At 46.8% G+C, this 25879-nt stretch overlaps 1 protein-coding gene across 1 annotated transcript; it reads left to right on the top strand.

Moving 5' to 3' along the window:
- Positions 1-1201: 1201 nt before the first annotated feature.
- On the top strand, positions 1202-15621 carry Ereg (epiregulin). The gene is made up of 5 exons (XM_048364336.1): positions 1202-1256; positions 10659-10745; positions 12086-12209; positions 12802-12951; positions 14248-15621. The coding sequence occupies exons 1-5, from the start codon at positions 1208-1210 to the stop codon at positions 14327-14329; spliced, it is 492 nt and encodes a 163-aa protein (XP_048220293.1). The 5' UTR covers positions 1202-1207; the 3' UTR covers positions 14330-15621.
- Positions 15622-25879: the final 10258 nt, after the last annotated feature.

Below are 25879 nucleotides of genomic sequence, written 5' to 3'. Positions count from 1 at the left end.
CCACTCACCATATGTAGCATGAAGATCAGACCATGAGATCTACATACAACAGAAGTACGCATGGAGCATGGATGACCAAGGATGAGTGGAAAGAGAAGTGGGGTGAATACCCCACAATAGGCAAGGTCCATATGGGTGAACCTGTGCTCCTGGGTAGAGGCTGGAAGGAGGCAGCGGGGAGGGCGGGCAGCGGGGAGGGCAGGCTGGGGTTCTAGCTCCCTGCGGCCTGGATTCCCCCGACCAGCGGTGGAGGCCTGGAGAAGGGGAATCCGCTGGATGCCCTGCCGGGGGCCTGGCGCGCGGAGGCGAGAGGTTGGATTCTTTGTGCAGAGGCGCAGCAAGATGAGGATGCGATGCGGGGACATCCGTGCCAAAGAGCGGCCTGAAGACCACACGGCACCCAATACAACCCAACCCAAGGACCAGAGCGGCCTGAGGACCACAGGGCATTCAGTACAATCCAACCCAGTGAAGCCACGTCTTCCAAATCTTGGAGATGGGAAGGGGGGGGGGGAGGCAGTGGGGAGCCAGGGTTGGAGGGAGGGAGGGAGGGAGGACGTGGGGTGGGGGCCAGGTGTGTCAGTCTGCTCCTGAATGGGGAGTTGGTGATCATGTACACACACACACACACGCACACACACACACACACACACACACAGGCGCGCGCGCACCGGGCCACACCATTCCTGGCGGGAAGGCGACTTTGATGACTTTGCTTCACAGCTATGCCGCCACCCACGGCCCGGCGGGTGACCCCGGGAAGCGAACCGACCCATCAGGTCCGCGCTCCCCACCTCCCCCTGCGCCGCGTCCGGGGTGGAAAAGTTTGGGGAGTGTTCTCCGCGGCCGCGCACCGGGCACCTTTCCACCCCTCGGGCCCGCTCCCCGCGCCCCGGACGGGGAGGCCGGCCGGCCGGACCCCGGCCCCTCCTCCCCCGGGGGCCGCGTTGTGCAACCGCCGGCCCGGCATCCGCACCTCGCCCCGCTACCCGGCCCCATAAAAGGGCGGCGCGCGGCCACTGGACCTCACTCGCCCGCCAGGCTCGGTGCCCAGCCCGCTGCGGACACAGCCCGGCCGCCGCCTGCCGCTGCGCCCCTGCGCCCCTGCGCCCCTGCGGCCCGCGCCCCTGCGCCCCGCGCCCCTGCGCCCCTGCGCGGCCCGCGCCCCTGCGCCCCCGCGCCCCGCCGAGCCCCCGCAGGAAGGAGGATGGAGGCGCGCCCCGCGAGCCCGGTCCCGGCCCTGCTGCTCTGCCTGGGTAAGCGCTCGCCCCGGCCCCCCCTCGCCGCCCCACCAGCTCCCCAGCAGCCCCAGGAGCTGTCGGGGGACAAGTCCAGATCCGTCCCCACACTCCGTCTCCCCCGACGCTCCAGAGCTGAGCCCTGGGCCTCTGCGCCGGCTTCCCCCGTGGGGCTTCTTCTTGGGAAGCAACATGAAAAGATGAAAAGCCTCCTTTACGGGGAGGGCCCCCATGAACAGCCTCCTTTACGGGGGGGCCCCCACCCCCACCCCCTTGCTACTTTTGCCATTCCTAGAAACCCCCACGGGTTGGGAGGGACTAGAGGAGCGAGGAAGGAAGCCGTGGGAAAACGCTGCCTTTCCTCCCAGCCCCCGCCCAGGGCGCTAAAGGCTGGCTCCCCAGCCTCCCGGAGCCAGGGTGCCAGCCCCGTGCCAGCTTGGCTGTAGCTCACAGAGTTCAAATGCCCTCCTGTGAGCACCCCAAGAAGGCCAGGGGCTTGGCTTTGCCCCAGACACCTGCGCCTCGAGTTGCTAAGTCAGGAGGTCATTGCACCCCCAAACCTGTAGGCTATGGAGGGTTGTTTTATTGCAAGTCTTCCTGTCCTAAACAAGTTGGTGTAGCGTCTTTCTAGTTCTTCTTTTGAATCTCTTTATTTCCCATGTCTCAAAGTTCAAAAAGAATTTGGAGTTGGATAGAAGCTCTTGCTATAGATGGGCATTTTAATAAGGAAAGGAAAGTTACAGACTCATATTCTACCTGAAGCTGCAGCACTAACACACTTGCAGGATGTGACAGTTAAATTATTATTTCCACATGCCTTCTCTCAGGGGTTGGGAGACTTAATCAAAACACATACTATGCATAGTTGTGTTCAAGTTCAGAAACTAAGTAGAAACCTGATCTGTGGTTTCTACTAGCTGGCAGATTCTCGGTAGATAGTGTGGCTCTGCTGGCTTTGCTTTGAGGTTTCTGTGAAAAAGAATGAAATCACAAAGCTAATCACCTTCCTAGAGTTCCAAATTAACCTAGAGGTCAAAATAGTGTAGACTTTTTCCACACCCCCACTAGGAAGGTAGTTCTGAACAATGCAAGTATCTGTTCTGAACATCTATTTGAATATTCTAATTTGAGACAACAAGAATCTATGAATAACCTGGTTACTACTCACTTAGAGCGTGTGTGGGTCTGTTGTGTGTTTTTGTTGTCATGAAAGTGCTTAACTCCTTTATTGCATTACTTAATTATAGTTCACCTATTTCATCAGCCGCCCAGCCCAGTTCCAAATGAGCTAGGTCAGTTTCTGTTTTCCCAGTCTGTTTAGATATTTCTCTGCCACTAGGAAAGTTCCTGTTTGAAGTTCTGTATCATATCTCTATACTCCATTCAGGTATGCACTTCCTATTGGTTAATTCCAAAGCATAGGGGTGGGGGAAAGACAAGGCTACTTGGTTTTCCTGAAATTGCTCCCCCCCCCCAACAAAAGACTATATAGAAAAACTTTTCTCAAACTCTATCCTCCCCAAATATACAGAAAATATTGCTTCCTCTTGAATTTATATGCATTTATGATTTCAGGGGAGAAGTTGTACACTCTCTCAGTCCATCTAGATTTGGTAGCTACACATAGAATCATCTGGTTATTTATAGATTATATGTGTTGATGCTGAGTGATGGTCTTGCTTCATGGGTTGAGCAGCTGACCCTTATTCCCACAGAAAGGGAATGCTATCCAGAGCGGCCACATCTGGGTTTACCTTCACTGTTGCTCTACTGCCCATCATGCAAAGAGATATTCCTGACTAATTAAAACTTGGGAGCTGGATTTTTCCCTTCTAATTTTATGCTTGTTCTAGAAAGAAGAGATCTGTTCATCTTGAGTTCTGTAGTTATGTTTTGGGATTCTTGTTTTAAATCAAACATTCGCATTCATGTTCAGATGGGTTTTTGAGCACAAACCTGAATGCCATCTCCTAGACAATTGGGTCTGATGTCATCACGCAATGGGGGACAGCGGCACAGTCAACATTCTTTCCTGAAGATAGGAGAAGCAGGAATCTGTGCGACAGTAGGCTGGCCTTGAATCCTCTCTGCTGACCCTGAGAGTTTATGAGCTACCAGTTGTGGCACAATCTGAGATGACACATCTGGGCAGAGAGCGTCACAGGCCATTCCTGTCTGGGTTTTGACCCCAGTCCCCCCAGCTGCCTTCTGTGTTCTAGTCAGGTGAGCAGGTAAGAAGCTTGGGTAATTGTAGGTTCTGGTTCCAAACTGGGACCCCAGTCCAGGAGGTAGGAAGGAGGGCAGTAGTTATCAAATGCTTGCCATGAGCCAGGGATTGGTGTTCGGTGCTTTACATCCATCATTTTGTTCATTGAATCCACTGTACAAATACTTAAGATTAGCCTCCTTTTTCTTTTCCTGTGCCAGTACTGGGACTTGAATTCAGGGCTTCTTACTTTTCCTTAATATTTTTTCCTCAAGACAAACCTCTCCTTTCAGCTTGTTGCTGGTTAACTGGAGATAAAAGGCTTAAGAACTTTTCTACACGAGCTAGCTTTGGCTTAGGATCCTCCTATCTAGCTCAGCCTCCCAGGTAGCTGGGGTTACAGGCAAGTCCTACCGGCACCTGGCTTAGCCCGTTTTTGACCAGCGCAGAAACCAAGACTCTGTGAAGTAAAATAGCTTATGCGGACTTAGAGATAGTAATTTACAAGGCTGTGTTAAAACAATGGCTAAGATGGACCTCAAGGTTGGTGAGAGCATAGTAGAGAGGAAGACGTGGAACTGTGGCTCAAGTGGCAGAACAAACAGCCTTGCGTGAAAACTCCAAGCAGAGAGGAGGGCAGCTAGTGGAGAAGTTCCCGAGTGGCCGGAAGCTGCCGGAATCCTGGGGACGCAAACCAGGGAAAGGGTCTGTGTATACGCAAGCTTCCCGGCTCTTGATGCGAAATCCGGTCCAGAAACCACACGACTGCTTTCCAAGTCTGAACTAAATGACACCAGTCTTCTGCTTCGTGCTCGTATGTTTCTTTATCAACACTGTTCTAAGCTCTGACTTTCGTGGTAAAGTAGTTGCTGGAGTAAGTCAGCTATGTTTGTATTCCCCAGGGAGAGTAATACACACCGCAACATCAAAAATGCCATCTCATTTACTTTTGTTGTTTTTGAATTTTATTTGAAGATTTTTTTATATAATTGCAAAATTGAATACAGCAGACACTGAGTTGGAATCGATAACCTATTTCTTTTAACAATGAGAAGGAAGAAATGTTGCCTTGAGTTTTTTTTTAAATCAATACTCAGATAGTCACCTTGAAAAAAATTGAACTGAGCTCTGGGGATGAACCTCCGATTTCTGGATTGTCTATGATGTGCGGCTTTCTAGTGGTTCGGCATTCGTTCTGAGTGCAGGCTGATGCAAGTGATGTACTAGAGTGGCTGTTGCTGCAGTTGGGACGTTCCCTTGGGAGGCATTGGTAAGGCTCCTTAAAGGTCTCACAGCTGAGCTGCTCAGGGAGGAGCTGCTTGCCAAGCCCCGCCATGCAATTCTGGAAACTCGGAAAACATGAGGTAATGCAGCAGACTCAGTGTCCTCTGGCCATGCAGTTTGTGTAAGACTGGGTGTCTAGGTACAGGGCGAAGCAGGGTTCAATAGCATTCTAGGTTAAGGTAATGATTCAATTAACTAGGATGCCATTCAGACGACTTAGGATGATTCGATGCTTGCCTGGAAAATAAAACACCAGTCCTTGAGCTCTTGGGTCAGAATTCTGCAATTTCAAATTTGCGGCATGACAGTGATCTCTGTCGCTCTTTCTGACTCTGTCTCTGTCTCTCTCTCTCTCTCTCACACACATACATAATTTATATATGTCAAAAACTTTATAGTTTCAAATCAAGAAGTTTGGTGTATCAACCATAGATTTTAAAAAATCACTTCTTTTATTTTATACTTCTAGATAGGACATATTCCTCTGTAAGCCTGTAAAATGTAGATTATATCTACTTGTCAATCTAGTATATATGGATTTAATGGGCAAGATGATATTAGAAAATAATAAAAGTAGTCAGGGGAAGGTAGCTCATGCCTATAATCCTAACTTCTCAGGAGGCTGATATCTGAGAATCGTGGTTCAAAGCCAGCATGGGAAGGAAAGTCCATGAGACGTAACTCGAATAAACTACCCAGAAGACTCCGGAATTGGCATTGTGGCTCAAGTGGTAGAGAGCTGTCCTTGAGCAAAAAGCTCAGGGACAGTGCCCAGGTCCAGAGTTTGAGCCCTAGGACTGTCAAAAATTAAATGAAAGGAAAGAAAGGAACACAAAGAAAGAAGGAAAGAAGGGAAAAGAAAAAAAAGAAGGAAAGGAAAGAAGGAAGGAGGAAGGAAGGACGGGAGGAAGAAAGGAAGGAACAGAAGTACTTTATAAACTAGACCTGTCATTAACATCATCCAATGGTATCTTATGAAGGGCCTTATTTGATACTTAAAATAATGCCCATTTAGCTAGGAAAAGTATTGTGAACTAGGAAAAGAATGAAGAAATAGTTACATAGCATGTACACTGTACATAAGGCTTCATTTGAATGTGCTACAGCTTCTACTGAAGTCCCCCCAAATCCCTGCTCCCTGCTGATGAAAGGAAATTCTTCCCATCTCTAAGATGAAAGGGTCATGTCAGAAGAACTCTAATGAAACCCTCCCTCGCTGCCTCCTAGTCTTTCCTCTTGTGTCCTTGTCATATCTCATTGGACGGGTGTGTTTAACCAGGGTCAGTGGGAGCTCAGTAAAAATAACCAGATATTGCTCATCAATGCAGATAGCTAGGTCAATATTTTACCCGGAGTCTTCACCACTGAATTTTGACTCCGGAAATTGTTCTTCTAAAATGTACTTGAGAAAGAAAATATTCTGAGATTCTGTTGCTTCTGATTAAGAGGATCATTTTCCCCCTCTTCCCTACATTTTTATCTCGTATCAGTCTGTATTCATTGATAGTATGTTGACCAAAATTTAAATATATCTACACTCCCTGTGGGCCAGAGAGAGAGAGAGAGAGAGAGAGAGTGAGAGGAGGAGAGAGAGAAAAGGAAGAAAAGAAGAAAAGAAGGGAAGGAAGGAAGGCAGGAAGGAAGGAAGGAAGGAAGGAAGGAAGGAAGGAAGGCAGGCAGGAAGGAAGGAAGGAAAGAAGGAAGGAAGGAAGGAAAGAAGGAAGGAAGGAAGGAAGGAAGGGAGGGAGGGAGGGAGGGAGGGAGGGAGGGAGGGAGGGAGGGAGGGAGGGAGGAGGGAGGGAGGGAGGAAGGAAGGGGTAGGAGAGACAAGACAGAGATATAACTTATCTTCTTTCTAGTCTTTGTTTCTATCGTTTCTTTCTGTCGTTTCTGGTACCAGGGTTTAAACTCCTTGGGCGTTCAAGGTCGGCGTGGAGCGACACGCATGAGTTTTCAGGCCAGCCTGGATCAGTGTGGCGAGGTGAGAGGCTCGCTCTTTCCCTCTCAAAAGAGTCCTATGAGAAGAGAGTCGTAGAGAGTTTTCTACTCACAAAGCGATGTGTTCATACCCTGAAAAGGAACCTGTGACTCAGAAATACCCAGGCATGTCTTCCCGTCTCTGACTTGATAAGCGTTTGCAGTGACCTTAACCGAGGGGCAGCACGGCCTTGGCGAACAGCGACACCGACCCTTGAAGACGACGGCCACGGCCGGTGGGCACTGCCCGCTCCTCTTTGAAAGTGCCCACGGCCTAACAAGCCTCCCGCGTGCCCGACCCGTCCCGAGTGACAGCAGATGGGTGGGAAAGTCAGAGTCCCCGAGGGGTGTGGCGGAGGCCGAGTCCCGCGCGCTCCCGAGCCACCTGCTCGCGAAGCCTGGCCACGGGCGCCGTGGCCGTGGCCTGGCCGGCCGGGTGCGGGCTGGCGGTGCCCTCCCCAGCCCCGGGGTGGCCCTGGGGTCCCCGGCATTGCACAAGGCTGAGGCTCGGCCCTGACTCAGAGGAAAGAGGCGCTTGCACCCTGTGAGTCAGTGGCTCCGCTCACTGCCGCCGCCCCCGCCACGGGGGGCGCCACGGGGGGCGGCCGGGGGGGCGGCCAGGGGGCGGCCGGATGAGCGAGAGGCCGGCGGGGCGCTGCTCTCCCGTCGCCAGGGCAGGACAGCGCGCTGTGCCCGCCAGGTCGGTGACCGCGCGCCCGCCCCTCACCCGGCCCCAACGCCCTGGGGTTGGGGGTTCCCCGTGTCACACGCCTCGCCAGATTCTGTTTTAGACATAGACAGTCTCCAAGATCTTGGGTTCGTTGGTAGCGATCCAGGGGGGAGGACCGGACAACTCGACGATCACATCGGTGATCGAGTCAGACCCGTTGTCATGTACAAAGAGCGATAAAATCGTGGACAAGTTACTAAGTGGAAGAAATATGCAGCGCGGACCTTGCTTCCTCCCGGCACGACTCTAAACTAACAAATAATGGTTTGGCTTGTGGTTTGTTGGACGTGGGGCTTGAACTCGGGGCCCGGGCGCCGTCCCTGAGCTTTTCCACTCAAGGCTTCCTTTCTACCCCTTTGAGACGTAGCCCCACGTCCAGTTTTCAGGCGGTTCGTTGTAAATGAGCGTCTCATGCACCTTGCTGCCCCTGCTGGCTTTGAACTGGGATCCTCAGATCTCAGCCTCCCGGGTAGGATGACAGGCGTGAGCCCCCCGCGCCCGCCTTGAATAACGCCTCGCTTCCCGACTCGGGGGCCCGGGGTGGAGCCCCGGCGAGCGGCCTGCAGACCCCTGCCTCCCCTCCGCACCGCCAGGGCCTGGGGGAGAGATGGACAGCTGCCCTTGCTGCCTCCTTAGCCACGTCGCTCTGTGGTGGAGCTGAGTTACTCGCTGCCACGTGGGACCAATGTTTCCGTTTATCTACAATTTTCTCTAAAAGATAGCCTGCTGTGGGCACGCCGTCGCCAGTCCCACGGAAACTGTCCCGAGCGATGGCCGGCGTCCAAGGGGGTGCGGCGGGGGCAGCTCTCCCAGAGACACACCCTGGGCTGAACGTTCTTGCACTCCCAAAGACAAATATTTCACCTGGCTGTCGCCTGAACAACTGGAACACAGTTTCCAACAGTGGAACAACTCCCAACTGCTAAACTCCCTGACAGAGCGCAGGACAGACTCACAGCAGCACCTTCAGGCCCATGAACTGCGTGCCACGGCGGGCCGGAAGCAACACCAGGCAGGAAAGACTGGGTTCTGCCAGGGACAGTGGAACCAGGCTAGAAGGTGCAGATTTCCCCGGCCTGGGATGCCCTCCATGGAAGGAGTATGGAGGAAGAGGAGAATGAAGCGGGGCGGGGGGGGGAAATCACAAGACAGGAGAAGCTTCGTTTGTATTGAGGATACTGAGTTAAGGGGTTTGAGTTCTTAAAAACGAGCATACACATTTATTTCTGTTTTATGGACAATGAAAGAAAGGCCCTAGCCATGGTAGGAGAGCACAGAAGAAGGATGGTGTTTATAGAAGGCTCTAGAAGATCAATTGAAGCAGCGTTTTTATTGTACGCAAAACAGTGGTGCGGAGAAAATTTCTGGGCCTGCAATGAAATAGTATTTTCAAATCATTGATACAGCCTATGAGTTGACGTTTGATAGATTCTTTAACTCTTACCTTCATGGGTTTATAAGTGATCTTGGCGAAGACAAGGAGGACTTCACCAGACTACTAAGGCCATAGGATTATTATTAAGTATCATGTTTAAAATATGGAAATGTGAAGCGTGATGGCGCAGCTAATATATAACTTGGCTTTTAGGACACAAAGAATATGGAATCTGCTTAATCAGTACAACCCTGTTATGTTTAATAAAAAATAAAATTCATACTTTGCATAGATTAGTCCCCCAACAACACGTTTTATAGATTAATAATTTTATTATAACCCACGAGAGGGCGCTGTCCACACATACGGCTAAAACGAGTGGCTCCAGGCTGATCGTCCAGGAACATTTGTTGTGAATCTCTGCTACCCCACGAAAAAAATCATTTCATTTCGATCTTACCGAAACTTTATAACATAAAGAAAACTGAAACCGAAATAAGTTAACTCACATGTTTGCAATTACATAGCTCTAGGTTTGTCACACGATTACTTTTTGGGGGGCTCTGGGGTGCGCCTTAAGTTCTAGCACTTTTTTCCTCCCATTCCCAAATTTGATCATGTGATTCATTCAAAAACGTGCATTATTGGGCAACATTGTCTAAACTCTTTATGCTAAGTGTCCTTACCTGTCTCCTAGGACATATAATAGTATCCCCAGAAAATTACCTAGTCAAGCCCTCTGTAAGGCATATGTTTAAGACATGCCAGCTGCTGCTACATTTGCTCCCACAGACTGCAATGGGGTTGAAGTACAAATACCTGGAACTTAAACAGAAGAGACTAAAAGCTCATGAGCAAACGAGAGTGGCATTAGGAGGGATTTTCTTTCCTGTTCTCTACCCAGTTCACAAACTACTTGGGTCATTCTGGTGCTTATTTTCGAACAAATATCTTTAAAAACAAAACAAAACAAAACAAAACTGGCGACGGTGAAACAGCTCACTGTGCTCGTAGAAACTGGACGTGAAGGCGCGGTGTGCCTGGCCCTTCTCCTGTTAGATGAGCCCGGTAGCTGGCCTTCAGTGTCGACCAGGTGCAGAAGCATTTCCTAAAGACTGTGTGTAACTAACATGTATGGAGTTTACTGCCATTCCTTCCTACTCAAGGAAGTACAAGTGCATACACTGCATCTGATGCGTCTTGCTGGGAGGAGTCCGGAGGGGATTTAAACGATGTGAGAAGTTACATGCTTTGTTGTCTGCTAAAAGGCCAATGTTCTGCGTCCCTCACGGATGACCTAGTGGCCTCCGTGAAGCTCAGGAAGCTCTAGACTATTTTTCTCCCTTAGGTTATATGCAAATATTATACATAAGAGACTTGGAACAATTACAGAGTTTGATATCTGTGGAGGGTTCTGGAATAAATTCCATGATTAAGGAGAAACAACCGTATTCTGACTCTACCTAGGTTACCTAGTTTACTAGATCTGTTTTTGCATGCAATACAATACAAAGAAAGGAATTTAGGCATTTAGAGGAATAATGTATGAATGTGTTTTAAGTTGCGTTTCCTGGTTAGTTGTTGTCATAAGTGTAATTTGAAAGAAGTCAGATCTGTTCCTATGAATTTAATGCCAGGGCTTTTATCCTTGGAGAGAAGACCTGGGCTTCATTTGTTTCAATTCTAATTCTGTGCCGGCTTCCATGAATGATTTTCCGGTCTGTGCTTGGTGGAATCAGTCCTTTAGCTGATGAGCCACGCCGCACACGTGGAAGCTGTGTAGAAGTGCGATGAAGAGTTCTCTTCTTGAAGCGTGGCTTACACCTTTGCTTTCCCTCCATGTTTCAGGTCTGCATGTTCTGCCGGCGGCTCTCAGCACCACCGTGATCCCGTCATGCATGCCGGGAGACTCCGACAATAACTGCACGGCATTAGGTGAGCCCAGGGTCGTCAGTGATCAGACCTTTCTGAAACAAAACTGTAGATGCAAACAGATGACCGTGGGTCTATCTACCGATCCGTAGGTAGATATACATATACTGTAAGTAGATATGTATATACATATACATTATACATATACATACATATACATATACATATACATATACATTATATATGCCACAAATGTGCAATCTCAGGATGGGAAACCGAACCTCTTCCTGAATGCTTAGTATGTCTCACACAACACACGAAGGCACGGAGATAAAGGCAAGCGAGGCACCGTGTTCCTCCTCAAGGACCGCAGACTGTGGACGTGTTCCACTCGAGAGCTGCTCTGTGCTCAGCAGACTGTGGACGAGTTCCACTCGAGAGCTGCTCTGTGCTCAGCAGACTGTGGACGAGTTCCACTCGAGAGCTGCTCTGTGCTCAGCAGACTGTGGACGAGTTCCACTCGAGAGCTGCTCTGTGCTCAGCCCCAGTGCCTGAGTCCAGGGTCACTCTGAGAAAACATCCTATTGTCCACCACTACCTTAACTTCCTTCCTGCCCATTGCCATCGAGCTTTCTGGAGGTTTGGTCGGCCTCTCTGCTCGTGTCCTTTCTGGTTACTCAGATTTTAAAAAATTAATTTCATAAACAGGCTTCGCATTTCCATAATTAAAACACGTAAAGCGAAATTTCCTTGTAGGTTACGGCATTCGTTTTAACATGACTCCAACTTTAGTCGTTGCCATTATTTTTAACAGGCATTATTGCTGTGTCTCGTTCAAGTTCAGGTCTCTATGTAAGAGATGTTTAGAGACTTTGATGTCTCTGGTGGTAACCTCAATAATTTGGAAACATACACCAAAACAACAAGACAGTGGCATTAAAAACAAAAACCAATAGACCTAGTAGACCCTTTTGAATTAGTTAATGCTCTCTGTTTGCAATTAATTGCTTTTGGAAATAAATGAATCTCAGAATTGCTTTGAGACACCCCCCCCCCCAAAAAAAAGAAACAACCTAGGTGAATTTTATCTTGAGACATAAATAATCCCTACACAGGAGAGTGGGGGGGGGGTTCAACTTAGCTTTCCCATCCACGAGGTCTACCTTCTGCGAATGGCGGCCTTGCATCTTCCTTTGTCTTATTCAGTGTGGGTCTACTCCCTGAGCTTCCGTGGCTTGGTTACCGGGCTAGGGAGTGGATAACTGAAGGGACTTCCTGCTCCTGAAGTGCTCATGGGCCCAGTGACATCCGGCCAGCTACGGGGTCACTGTGGTAGAAGGGAAATGAATGGCCTCAGGAACTGAACCCGAATGAATGTATTCCACGTTCTGCTTCTCCCACAGTCCAGAAAGAAGACAGCCCACGGGTGGCTCAAGTGTCCATCACGAAGTGCAGCTCTGACATGAACGGCTACTGTTTGCACGGACAGTGCATCTACCTGGTGGACATGAGTGAAAACTACTGCAGGTAGTACTCCACCAGCAAGCCCCCAGCATTCCGGTTCCGCCTGCAGGGCCTCCTCTCCTGTTAGGAATTTCCACGGACTTTTAGACGAGGGGCAGGAGGGAGAGTATGTGTGTGTGTGTGTGTGTGTGCGCGCGCACGCGTGTGTTTGCATGCGCTTGAAATTAGGGAATTGTACCTAAGTTTTGGGGTACACAGGAGGAAGGGTTTTGAGATGTGACCCCCCCTGCTACGATAGCAACTCTTGAATGTCTATATCAACTATTGTTTCAAGAAATAATTCCATTGATGTATACCAAGTGTATCTCAATACGTACCAATCATACACTAAAACACGCTTCTAGATCAGTAACTGCCTTGGGCCACCAAGGGAGAGGGAGAAGGGAGAAGCGTGTCATTTGAATACTGCAATTCCCTCCCCACACCACCCCCCCCCACACCTATGCGGAGCCTCTCAAGTTCAGTCTTTAAACTCATCTTTGTGGCTCTTAGCAAATCTTGCTCCTTGCATGGACAGCTGTGCAAAATGAGTTCTTAGAAAAAGAACGTGATTTTTCTCTCCCATAACCGATTTTTCTCCTGTGCTTTTTTTCAGGTGTGAAGTGGGTTACACTGGAGTCCGATGTGAGCACTCATTTTTAAACGTCCACCAACCTTTGAGCAAAGAATACGTGGCTCTGACGGTGATTCTCGTCCTCTTGTTTCTTGTCACAGTTGCCGGTTCTCTGTATTACTTCTGCAGATGGTAAGCCAGTGTGTTGATACTCTACTGTTTGCAATCGCTTTATACAGCTGGGTGGAAACATGGACAAAATGCTAGAGGGATAACACAGAATCAGCACTGCGGTAGTGACATGATTATGGATCGTCTGTGAGCTCTGGTACTTACTGCCTGTGTGATCTTAGGCAAGTCAAATAGGGAACATTAGTTCTACAAAACACAGACAGAAATTCTTACCTAACGATAATTACAAGGCTTAGTTTAGTTCCGAGTATGATAATCTAATAAATGAGGAGTAAACTGTGAGGCAGAATGCTGGCATTAGATCTTTTTATTTTAATTTATTAGGGCATATTTTTATTTTACAAAACATGGCCTTGTAAATGAATAACCCAATCGGTCTTGTGATGTTAAAATTTCAAGAGAAGATGTAGAAATGAGTTGTCAGTTGATTTTACCACCTTACTGCTCCCTAAAGTGGTCATACCCTGTCCTGTTGTGGCATATTGTCACAAGATGATAACCAGGAGAAAATAGAGTTACAGATTGACAGGTTTTATTGATTAGTACCAGATTACAAAAAACAATGTGAGGTAGCTAATAATAACTGCCATGAAAATGTCTCCAATTTCTCCTTATTTTGAAATTGGTCCAACTTGTTCAGTGGTTATTTTTTTATGAATACTGAAGGTGTGAATGTATGGTACTATTTTTTTTGACAGTCCTGGGTCTTAAACTCAGGGCCTGAGCGCTGTCCCTGTGCTTCTTTTTGCTCAAGGCTAGCACCCTACCACTTGAGCCACAGCGCCACTTCTAGCCATTTTCTATATATGCGGTGCTGAGGAATCGAACCCAGGGCTTCATGTATACCAATCAAGCACTCTTGCCACTAGGCCATATCCCCAGCCCCTCTATGGTACTACTATAAGACTCAATTGACTATCTCACCTTTGAGACTACATATGCAGCAAATAAAAATATCTTCTAATTTGTTTTCATCACAGAACTGAATATGATGGAGACAGAAAGAGGAATAGAGACAGGGACAAGAGTAGAGCAGAGCGGGAAATTCTTTTTGTAACTTCACAGTGCACATGGCTATGTTAGAATCTTTGAGAAATCTTCTTTCATCCGTTTCCTCCCAAATTGGTTTGGATATAAAGTGCTTCTCCTTTCCTTCCTCCATTTCCTCTTATCTAGTTAATTTTGTCACTTGGACACTGTATGCATGTGCTTTACACATCTATCTATTGATTACTTTTGTTAAAATGCTTTGTTTTTATTCCTGTTGATTACTAACCATTTTTTTTTAATTTCCAGGTACAAAAATCGAAAAAGTACAAAGTCAAAGAAAGAATACGAGAGAGTGACCTCAGGAGAGCCGGTATTGCCACAAGTCTGAACGATGCCATCCAAAATCTGGGCAGAGGTGCCTGGCCTACTCGGTTCATGTGAATATTCTATTAATAATATTTATGTTGGGTCATATGTCAGGTCAACAATTGTATATTTTTAATGCACTCGGAAAGTGTTTTATTTTTGAGAGACTATTTGCTAATATATTATGTGTAAAATATTTAATGTCAGAACAAAATTGATATTTTTGTAAGAATTTCTTGAGCGAAATGCTTTTTGTTTTGTTTTTGTTTTTTTGGTGGTTGTTGGTCCCAGAGCCTGTTTGAGACCCAGGGCTTCGGGATGAGCCATATCTGGTTCGTTGCTCCCAAAATGTCAGAAGTGACACAGTTGTGGGAACCTAAGGGTATGGTCAAAAGAATTTATTATCAGATACTTTTTTAATCCCCAAACAAATGATAGCTGGTATACACATACACACACAGACACACACACACACACACACACACACACACACACACTTTGTTACATTTCCTGTGACCACTGTACACCAGGAGTGCAACTGAGATTTGAGAGAAGCAAACACAGGTTCTGGGTTACACACTACAAATCTGGAACAAACTGAGCCTGACAAGTTTGTGAGTCTCCTTGCTCCGTCATGGCTAACGAGACATTTGACATCTGTCTTCCTGGAGAACAACAGGGTGGTTTCTTATGTCAACCCACAACTCCTATAGCTAGCAGTCATTATCAAACAGATTTTCCTTAAATAAAGTAAATGTAAATATATATATATGATATTTCATACCCATTGTAGAGACTGTATTTTTTATAGTATATCATCATGTGAGGTAATTATTGCTTGTCAGACAATCAAGGAGAAAATCCTTACTTGAAGACAAAACTTTTGCTTCACTGTAGAGTATTTAGAGGGAATTTGTGAAATAGCTGGACATTAAATCTGAGTACAAATTTGATGGCCGAATCATTATTTGAAAGTATAATTAGACCAGGGTTCTACATATTGTCTACAGGTTGAAATGCAGCTATTTCATTTTCTATTCAAAAGTGCTTTTTACTCACAAATAGAATGGTGCGTAGCTTCTTCTAGAACCTAACGTTATATACTTATTAGAATATCCTGACACAAGAAGTGGAAAGAATAGGAAAAGTAAAGAATGACGCACTCTTCCCAACAAGAAGTGCACTTGAAAGCTTTGTGAATGTAGAGACTTGGCTTCGTCCCCCCGCCCCTGCGGTAGCTTAGATGAAACTAAGGCCCCCTTTCTGTCACTTGCTTCTGTTTCGGGAAGGGACTAGGGTTTGTGCTGTCCTGGGAGCTCCTGAGAGTGTTTGGGGCAGCTGGTTGCCTAAGAAAGCGGCAGCTGTGGTCACCCTCGGGTCTCGCGGGAGCTGCCTCCCCAGTGCTCAAGCTCGGGGCAGTGTCACCGTGGGTCACATACCAGGTCAGGGACGGCCCATTCTTCCTTCGCCTTCACCTGACACATCCTTAGGACAAAGCAGAGATCGTAAACCATGGCTGATCCTTCGCCAGGTCAGGTGCCAGGACTGGCTTTCCATACCCGGGGCGTCCGCCGTGGCTCCCACCTAAATCCCTGGCCCTGCCCCTCGCACTAGGCAAGCAAGCAGATAAACCAAACAGTGCCATGCGTATACATGTTCATCTATAAATGCCTTCAGGCCCATGAGCGCCGCTGGACGGAGTATTACAGTCATTTGTCACTTTATTAATAACCATAGGATCCTCAAAAATGGGACAAAGTAAAACTAAAATCAGTAAAATCTAAAAGTCTATATTTATTTCCTGCTTATCAGTGCCGAAGTCAAATGTGTTGTACAGAAACATGTTTTAGGTCCTATACCTTTCTGTTGACACGACTGTAGGTAAAGGAGGTCTATTTTTAAGCCGGCGTCAGTGGCTTTTGCCTGGACTGCGATTCAGGAGGCTGAGATCTGAGAAGCCGGCCCGGAGAGACAAATTCCGGAAACTCTTACCTCCACCGAGATTAACCAAAGGGCGGGAAGTGCAGGTGGGCCTTCGGGGTACAGCGCTAGCTCTGATGTTCCAACCCCAGTACTGGGGGGGAAAAAGAAGGGAAAAAGAAAACGACGTCTATTTGCTATGTTCACGGATCTATTTTAAAGAAAATCTCACTGAGAAGTCAACCGCAATTCATTTATCTCACTTACATGAAATTTGCTATGAATATATCAATATTCATTTCCGTATTTACATATGGCTCTATCTTAAGCACCCCAATAAATAGTAAATAGCTTATAATTTGATGCATGCAGCTTTAGGTATTTTTGCCCTGGTTTTTAAGGGCTTTAGAAAAGTTAGCCCCTGAAGCAAAGTTAGAGTTAGATTTCTGTAAGTGCGGTTTCCTGGGCTTGTCTTGTTTGTCTGTACTGGGGCTGGATGCATAGCCAACACACATGAAGCAAACACACTCCAGCTTAGCGACACCCCAATTTAGCAACATCCCATGCTCTGTGAATACTAATGAAGTAGCAAAAAGTTGAGCTTGCGCTTTGGAGGTGAATATAGGTCAGAAGTACAAAGGGTTTGTGAAAATAATGTTGACGTGAGCATATAAGATATGGCTGCCACTGTGTGTTTCCTACAACTAACCAACAGGTTTTGGCTCACACTAGTTTGTCTCCCTATCTTATGGCTTTCTCGCTGTGTGCCAAACGGACTACCTATACTTCACTGAACAAAACAATCTTAACTGAACAAAAACAATCTTAAGTGCCAAATATAAAGACGAAGAATTGATGACGTCCCATGAGAGTCACTGGGCATCTCAGTAGATACACTCAAACCAACACTACGAGAGCTGGTACTAAACGTTTAACTGTAAAACTGAGATGGATGTACTGTAGGAAAGCTCTCCACTGCAGTGTTACCACTGTTCCTCTTCTATAACATTTTGTCCTCCTCTGTGCTGTGGGGCAGATCAGTAGAGAAATGGCACGCCATGTCTTAGCTCTGATTTTTATCGCTGGGTCCTTGGAAGAGAGCTAGCTAAATGGAACTGTCATCTGCTTTCTTCAAATCCGTTTTGTGTAGTAAATACACAAGACTAGTGTCTCTTTCCTGTTAAATTCAATAATGCTTCTCTCTGACTCGCTTGGTTATTTTTGCTCCAATTTCTATTTTAAAGGATTTTGATAAAAAGTTTGATTGGCTTCCCAATGTTTTCTGGTTGTTTTTTTTGTTTTGTTTTGTTTTTGTACTATTAGGGGGGAAAGGGCGATTAGTGTTGCTGGTGTACATTTTAAAGTTTTAAATGAGGAATGACTATGTTGAAAGCATACCTGTCATGCAAATCTGCTGGTGTTAAGTGTAATATACTGTATTTTTCTCTCTGCTGATTTTTGCACTCTGTAATTGCACTTTTGAAGTTTGAAGAGCCATTCTGGTATACAGTTTCTGCTAAAGATGCTATGGAACATAAAGTTGTATTGCATGCAGTTTAAAGTAACTTATTTGACTATGAATTTATCAGAGTACTGAATTGTATCAATTTCCTTATGTTCAATATCAGCTTTGGTAATTGTATACCTTAAGATATTGAAGGAGAATGTAGATAATCTACAAAGTGTTGTTCATTTTTATTTATTTTTGTTGGAAATTGGCTAAAAACATAGTTGAAAAATAAAAGTGCATTCGGCACCATGTGTAAAAATCTGAAGTCTCTTTCTTTGTTTCAAAATAGTTTGCTGTCCCCTCATCCATTAAATGGCTTACAAGCAGTAGTAAGGGCTGGAGGCATGGCTAGCGTGGTAGACCTCGTGTCTACTAAGCATGAGGCTCTGAGTTCAAACCCAGAAACTCTCCTCACCCACGTACACACAGTGGTAGCGGTATAGCGCGAGACAACGTAAGAGCACAATCCTCTGAATTTGCAAAAGCATTCTGTAAAAGCATCACATTTTACGGCCTACTCTAACAAAGAATCTCTCACAATAAGAAATGGACTCACTACCTTACGTACGTGACTGTCACTCCTCTGTAATCACCTTGACAATAAAGATTCAAATTTTAAAAATGCCCCATTGATTAGAAAAATCTATGTTAGTATCACATAAGAGAATACGTTAAAAAAACATATATCAGAAGACTGTTTCTACTGAAGAGTAACTTTTGACGTCACACATCTGCCAGAATGCGTTTCATGATTCCCTCAGCGTATATTTAGAGGCCTGGTTTCTTGGGGCTCTCAGATAATAATAATCCCACTGAATCCCTTTGCTTTGTGCCCTGGTTCATGAGGATCTGGTATTCGAATCCAGTTCTTTGTATGTACTGAGTACATACTTTGTCCCTGAGCTATAGCCACAGCCTACTCTATCCATTTCTTCTTTTTTTCTTTTTTTGGCCAGTCCTGGGGCTTGAACTCAGGGTCTGAGCACTGTCCCTGGCTTCTTTTTTGCTCAAGGCTAGCACTCTGCCACTTGAGCCACAGCGCCACTTCTGGCTTTTCCCGTTTATGTGGTGCTGAGGAATCGAACCCAGGGCTTCATGCATGCTAGGCAAGCACTCTACCACTAAGCCACATCCCCAGCCCTCTTCCTCTTTTGTTAAAAAAAAAATTTGACTTATTTATTGTCAAAGTGATGTACAGAGGGGTTACAGTTTCATATGTAAGGCAGCAAGTACATTTCTTATCCAACTTATTACTTCCTCTCATTTTTCTCCCACCTTCCCCTCCCCAAACCCCTCCTCCCCAAGTTGTACAGTTGGTTTACAGCATATAGTTTGGTAAGTATTGCTGTTGCATTGGTTCACCTTTTACCCTTTGTCTCTCCATTTTGATGTTCTCCTTCCCTTCCCTACTTCTGATAAACATATATACAATACCCAGGGTACCGAAATCAGTCACAGTGACATCGGGGTAAAACCATGGGGATGAAAGACAAAAGAAAATGGTATGATTTCACATGGTACATTGAATATAACAACAAAAATAGACCATTTATTTCCATAACTTGGAGTTCATTTAGCTTCGCATCATCTTATGTATTCATACGGACATAGCTACTGAGCTCTTGTGATCTATCCATTTCCTAACTCCCTGGACCCTTTGAGAGCCAGATGCTCACCATGGAGAGATCAAGTAACAGGTGGCAAAAGGCAGAGCTGCCATGAGAAATGAGATATTCCGACTCCAATTCCACTACAGTTCTGACTGCGTCAAAGGCAGCAACGCCTTGGGTGTAGTTAGTCTCAGATACACCTTACATCTTTCGTGGGCGACACAACAATGGTTGCAAAAATAGAATTCGTGGCCTCCCGGAGACTGTCAAACAGATTCCGTTTCGTTTGAGAACCTAGACAGTGAAAAAAGAGAAATACTTCATTTTTCTCTTGCCCTCCCCGCCCCCCCCCCAGGGTACTACATTTGCCTGGTTTTCTACCAACATTTTAGGCTTTTTAAAAAATTTAATTCTTGGGGCTGGGGATATGGCCTAGTGGCAAGAGTGCTTGTCTCGTATACATGAGGCCCTGGGTTCAATTCCCCAGCACCACATATATGGAAAACGGCCAGAAGTGGCGCTGTGGCTCAAGTGGCAGAGTGCTAGCCTTGAGCAAAAGGAAGCCAGGGACGGTGCTCAGGCCCTGAGTTCAAGGCCCAGGACTGGCAAAAAATGAAAAGAAAAAAAAATTTAATTCTCTTGTCCAGGTGACATCCAGAAAGGTTCCAGTCACATATACAAGGTAGCGAGTACATTTCTTGTCAAACTTGTTACCTCCTCCCTCATTTGACATACCGGCAGCTTGTACATCCACATCCATAGGAGGAATCCACAAAATGAAACCACAATGTGAAATGAAAAGATCAGCTGTAAAATGGCATCCGTGGGTCCTGTGGGAAGCCAACGGCCTGTGGTAGGAGATGGTCTGTGACAGAGGAGGGAGAGGGGGAGACGCCGGGTGTCTCCTTGGCCTGACACCTGTAAGAGGAAAGAAGAGAGAGAGAGCGGGGGAAGAGCCCGGCCCTGAGAGGCGAGCGTGACCCAGAGGCTGCTGGGAGAGGGAGCCGCTCCCAGGCCGCAGGGCCCGGGGCCAGGCCTGGCTGTGCTGCTCAGCCATGGGCCCCAGCGTGGAGAGCGGGGCAGACTTCCCAGAGGCCGCGGCTCCTCGCGGTCAAAGCCGACGGGCTGGCAAGCTCTTCCCTGAAGGCCCATGTGACAGACCCCTCCGTGCCGCTGCAGAAGCCAGGCTGATCCTCTTGGAGAGAAGGCTGGACAAAGGGAAGTGGGGGCAGGGGTAGGGCGTGGAAAGGAGGGAGGGAGACAGACAGACAGACAGACACAGGAAGGGGAGAGAGAACAGGAGGGTACTGGGGAAAGGTGGGACGGAGAGGAGGGGAGAGGGACACGGAGACGCCGTTACTAGCACATGAGCTGGGCTGTGGCCCTTTGAAGGTCCTACAAAGGAAATGAGAGGAGAATGCACGTGAAAAGGGGAAACGCAACTGAAATCTGAGTTGAGCCTTCCCACCATTGAAGATCGGACAATAAATACTTCACCCAGCATCTTTCCGATTGCTGTCAATGATAGGAAATAACGGGTTTCGTTGTCCTAGTTTCACTCGGCCACCTGTTGACTTCAGTTTTGTTCTACCTCACCATCCTCGCCCCCCCCCCAACCTAACTGCCCTCCCTGCAGTCTTCCGTCTGCTTTCATGTCTCCCAAAGCGTCTTTCCTATAACAAGCTCACTGCCCGTGGTGGCGGTCTGTGACTCTGCCCGTGGTGGCGGCCTGTGACACTGCCCGTGGTGGCGGTCTGTGACTCTGCCCGTGGTGGCGGCCTGTGACACTTCCCGTGGTGGCGGTCTGTGACTCTGCCCGTGGTGGCGGTCTGTGACACTGCCCGTGGTGGCGGTCTGTGACACTGCCCATGGTGGCGGTCTGTGACACTGCCCGTGGTGGCGGTCTGTGACTCTGCCCGTGGTGGCGGTCTGTGACACTGCCGGTGGTGGCGGTCTGTGACTCTGCCCGTGGTGGCGGTCTGTGACATTGCCCGTGGTGGCGGTCTGTGACACCCGCGCCACCGCCGAGGAAACAATGCTGACGCGGGGACCCGTGGGAGGCCAGCCCTGTGCCGCAGCCTTTGAGACAACTTGGAACCCAGCAGACCGTGAGTCACCGGTGATGGCTCAGAAGGGTTTCCTTAGCTGTACTTTCAGCCTCGTTCAACCTTTAAATTCCCTAACAAATGTTCTCTTCTTGAACTATTTATTAGCCACCGGTAGACATGCACCACTGCTGTTTTTTTGCTCTACTTAAAGTCTGAAGTCCTTCCTTTTTTTTTTTTTTTTGCTGTAACTTTCTCTGACTTTAATTACTGTGGAGAGGACATGAGCCACATGATTCACTTGCTCAGTGAATCACTTTTACCGTACAATGATGCGTGTTTATAACACACCTTAAACTATGCAAACATCCAATAAAACGCTTGGCTGAGCGCAGAAAGGGAGTCACGGTCCCTCGTGCCACCTATTGGCTGCAAGTAGAAGTGCCTTGCGTTTGCGTGGCGTTACTCTTTTCTAGCAAGTGGATCCAAGTTCCCCAGTTGCAAGTTTCTGGATAGCAGTGTGTGTGGAATGCACAACAACCGTATCTCCTTGTAGGTTTAGCGGATTCTTTCTACCTGATGAAACTGGCAGGTGCTAAAGATCTTCATTATTCCAGATCAGTGTTCACTGCTAAACCATAAATGTTCTTCCTAACAGTCTCGTTGATCTTTTGGATGAAGACCGGTGATGGCTTTCAAAAGAAAAGGCTACCGTGGTAGAGTAGAAGACAACCTGTTGTCTGTTAGCCCCTTCCACTATGTTACCAGACACTCACGGATCATAGTAGCAGAAAAGTGAGCTGCACCACGAGAGGGATTTTCATGAGAAGGTATGAAGGGAAAGTGCAGGCTATAGAAAGTTATGAACGGTAACGATCCTGGATAGGGAGCTAGAGTATACTGTTCGGGGACTGAGAGCTCAGAAGAAAGCCTTGAAGGCCAGAGCAGTGTCAAACTCAGAGAAGAGGATCTTACGCAGACACGTGGAAGGTACCATTATTCAGCCTTGGCCTTTTCTGTGAGCCTTCCCAAGCGTAAGAACAGTCTATGGTTCATGTAACGGAAATTCTAAAGCGAGCTAGCCATAGATTTCTCTTCTGTCTGCATCTATTCTTTATCCTGCTAACTAGTGATGTATTTCCAAAAAGCAACCCGATGAGCATCGAATTGTTCTTTTGGTTGTGTGTCTGCTTGCTTTTTGAGTCATTTCTCAAAACAAGCTGATGAAGACGGGGAAAAATTCACATAGTAAGCTAATACCATGACTGTTTCATTGTCTTGATCAAGAATAAGATAATTCCATATAGCATATTACAAAATTGGCCAGTGTAAACTTCTAGCCAGAATACTAGCAGATTCATGGGTAGGAGTCAGAATTTTTTAAGGCGACATTCCCTGAACCACAGCTGAGCACCGTTTGCTCTGTTGATATCTATGGCTTAAAGGTCACCAGGTAAATTAATGGTCACCAGACCATTAATGTTTATCAGCAGATATGGGGCTCATCAAAATGTATCCTCCCAATCTGGATCTTTATAGTCACAAATCTCTGAGAGCTTGTTGGATTTTTGTCTAGAGAGAGCTGAGCTAGGAATAAAATCTAGCAAAATAAACTACGCTAGAATACAGTGTGTGTGCTTCATTTGAATGGAAACACGACACTATTTGAAGGCATTAGGAACATTTTACATAAAGTACTCTAAATACAATGAATTGAAATGTCAGGAGAGGGGTCACTTCTTTTCTCCCAAAAGCATCCGAATTACCCCTAACGTCATTCAGAACCACCAGGAACATTCGTAGCATTTCTTTCATGTTTTGTGACTCTTCTGTTTATCTGTTTTGGTCCTAACTGGCCAGAAACCATACAAATGTTCTCAAGTTGTAAAATAAACATACAATTATTTATGTGTTTTCAATTTAAGTTGATAACTTGCCTTTGAAAAGAGATAGATTATTTTTTGATAACATTTTGATTCTGTAGTACGTGCTTAACCTAGTCAGCAGATAGAATGCGTTACAACTATCCATCCATACCAACAGTATTGAGAAACTGTCCTGAGAAACAATTTCCAAAGTGTGTCATGGGTTACACAATGCCTGTATTTACAAACAACCAATAGTTGAACTAGCACAGTGTTTTGTTTAAGCCATGTGAGTTGTCCACGGAGAAGATAAATTTCCTTTCCAGATGGCGGTTTGTGGAGGGGGCTCCGCTGTGGTGAAGTGGTCACACACACTTGCACGCTACTCTTGCCTGGGCTTCTTCCGAGGAAGAAGAACGACAAAGAGTGACCACAACGTTTCGTGAGGCCGAGAACCGCACGGCCAGGCTCGGCCTGCGGGAGGTTCACTGGGAGGAGCGCGTCTCTTTGGGGCCCCTCTCTGGAGGAAGAATCTTCCTACTTCCTCTCCCAGCTTTCCTCCCACCTTCAAGTGAACTTACTGAATTTACCTTTAAAAAGTCCATGGGGAGAAAAGCTTTTCAGATCTGTTTTTAAAAACCTACATTTGGGGGAAAAAAAATAGTTCAACCCCACAATCCATTCCACTGGCTGTTACTTCAAGGCTGCCCTGTGCCCAAACAATAATACCAGTGCAAACACGGATATCGTGCCACAGCTTCTCCAAGATTTGATGTCCTTTATTTTTGAGACCTTTACCCATCTCCATTGGATGGTAATAATGGATTTAGGAGATCTCATCAGAAGCTCTCGGGGGTGAAACACGGTGTTGAGGAGACACTTGCAATGTTCACATGAAGAAGGAGCTGGGAGCCATGACCTCAACCGCGGGGATCACTGAATCAACTTTCCAAACAGGCCCGCCTGGATTCCACACCCAGAGCCTGAGGTACAAAGCTGTGCAGGGCGTCCCGAGTGTGCGTGAGACGCTTTCCGCCCTGCACAGTGCGTCCTGTGTTCAGCCAGGCCAGGGCAGGGACGTCGGGGAGACGCAACAGGGCTCGCGCTCATCGCCCCTTCCGTTCACTCAGCGCCCTGCGTACTCACAGCGTTTCCCACGTGCGTGACCCCGCTGGACGCCGGACGTGGACATAGTTGGAAAGATCATAAACATATATCCAAAACGGGTGCCTCTCTAATGTGGTTGACTTTCGTATCTGCTGGCGATTTCCTTTTAACTCACGCTGCGCCCCTCTGAGAAACTTCAAGTTCCGTTAGGTTAATTTCCACCAGATCTTTGTATCCCACAGAATGCAGGTGTCTGACTGCCCAATCACCTCCTCTTGGATAATTCGACTTACTTTGGTAAACCCCACTGGGCAGCTCACTGTGCTCTAGATTCCGTGAACTTGCGGCTCGCGGCGCGCGTGTTCCAGGAGCTTCCATTCGGGGAGACGTACTCAGTAGCACGGTCTCAGCTTCAGGCGGGCTGCCCGCCTCCCATCAGGACAGACTTGCCTCCGCCGCCTTGCGGCACACAGGCCATCAAGAACCAGCCTGTCTTGGATGGCTGCAATCCTTCTGTCATCAACCAACGACTTCCGATTGCTTCGAGCTTCCTCCCGTAAGGAACTTAAAAGCCACCAAGGAATGCATTGGCAAGGCCCGCCTTCCAGAATCTGAAGTCCTAGCAGATGATGCAAACGCCTCGCGTTGCCATGTAATTGCCATGTAATTTCCTCACTGGAAGGACTACACTTGATTCTTCTGTTTACACTGTCTGATTTTTCACCTGCACGATTTTAAGTGGCTGTCTGTACCCAGGAGATTTTAAAAACTGCCAACTCTCGGGAGAGTAGCAGGGACTTTTCTTTAGGTTGTATCCACCGGAGGCAGTAGTTAAAGGGCGCTTCAGAGCCCTGCTGTGAATCTAAGCTAACCTAATCTGCTCGAGTGTCTGATTTCTACACCACCCTTTTTGTTTTGTTTTTATTCAGGGCACCAAGTCATTTATTTATCACCCAAACCTTCACGGCTGAAATGCCAGTTAAACACTTGATATTGCAACTTCCTACCCTCCTTCTTTTTAAAACTTAGTACTTCAGGTACAACTGGCAAGCTAAGCACTGTCCTTTTTCTACTGCTTATTAAAACTTGTCTGCTATTTTCTTTTTTTCTAATTTTAATTTTTATTGTAAAGGTGATGTACAGAGGGGTGTCAGTTACATAAGTCAGGTAATGAGTACATTTGCTTTTGAACAGTGTTGCCTCTTCCCTCGTTTTGTCCCAGATTTCCACCACAAGTTGTATAGTTGATTTTCACCACAGTATCTAGTATCACTGCTGAATTAATTCACTCTTCGTCCTACCGGTTCTGTGCTTCCTCTTACCCTCCCCAAATCAGATAAACTTATATACAAGACAAAAGGTACAGAAATAAATAAAAACACAGCGACAAAAGGGAAAAGTAGAACAAAGAAAAGAAAAAGAAAACCCAAAAGTAAAATAGAAATCCTCTTGTTCACATTTCTTGGAATTCACTTTGATAAGCCTCATCTTATAGTATCATGTGCTCATAGCTAT

The sequence above is a fragment of the Perognathus longimembris genome, chromosome 16 (assembly GCF_023159225.1).
Source record: "Perognathus longimembris pacificus isolate PPM17 chromosome 16, ASM2315922v1, whole genome shotgun sequence".
Lineage (NCBI taxonomy): Eukaryota > Metazoa > Chordata > Mammalia > Rodentia > Heteromyidae > Perognathus > Perognathus longimembris.
The sequence above is the reverse complement of the archived record's forward strand: the minus strand, read 5'-3'. Positions and strand labels throughout refer to the sequence as shown.

Excerpts from the sequence above, each read along its gene's own strand:
- Ereg (XM_048364336.1), top strand. The coding sequence starts at position 1,208 with ATGGAGGCGCGCCCCGCGAGCCCGGTCCCGGCCCTGCTGCTCTGCCTG. Across the intron at positions 1,257-10,658 it reads GGCCCTGCTGCTCTGCCTGG|GTCTGCATGTTCTGCCGGCG; the intron begins GTAAGCGCTCGC and ends TCCATGTTTCAG. Across the intron at positions 10,746-12,085 it reads CAATAACTGCACGGCATTAG|TCCAGAAAGAAGACAGCCCA; the intron begins GTGAGCCCAGGG and ends CTTCTCCCACAG.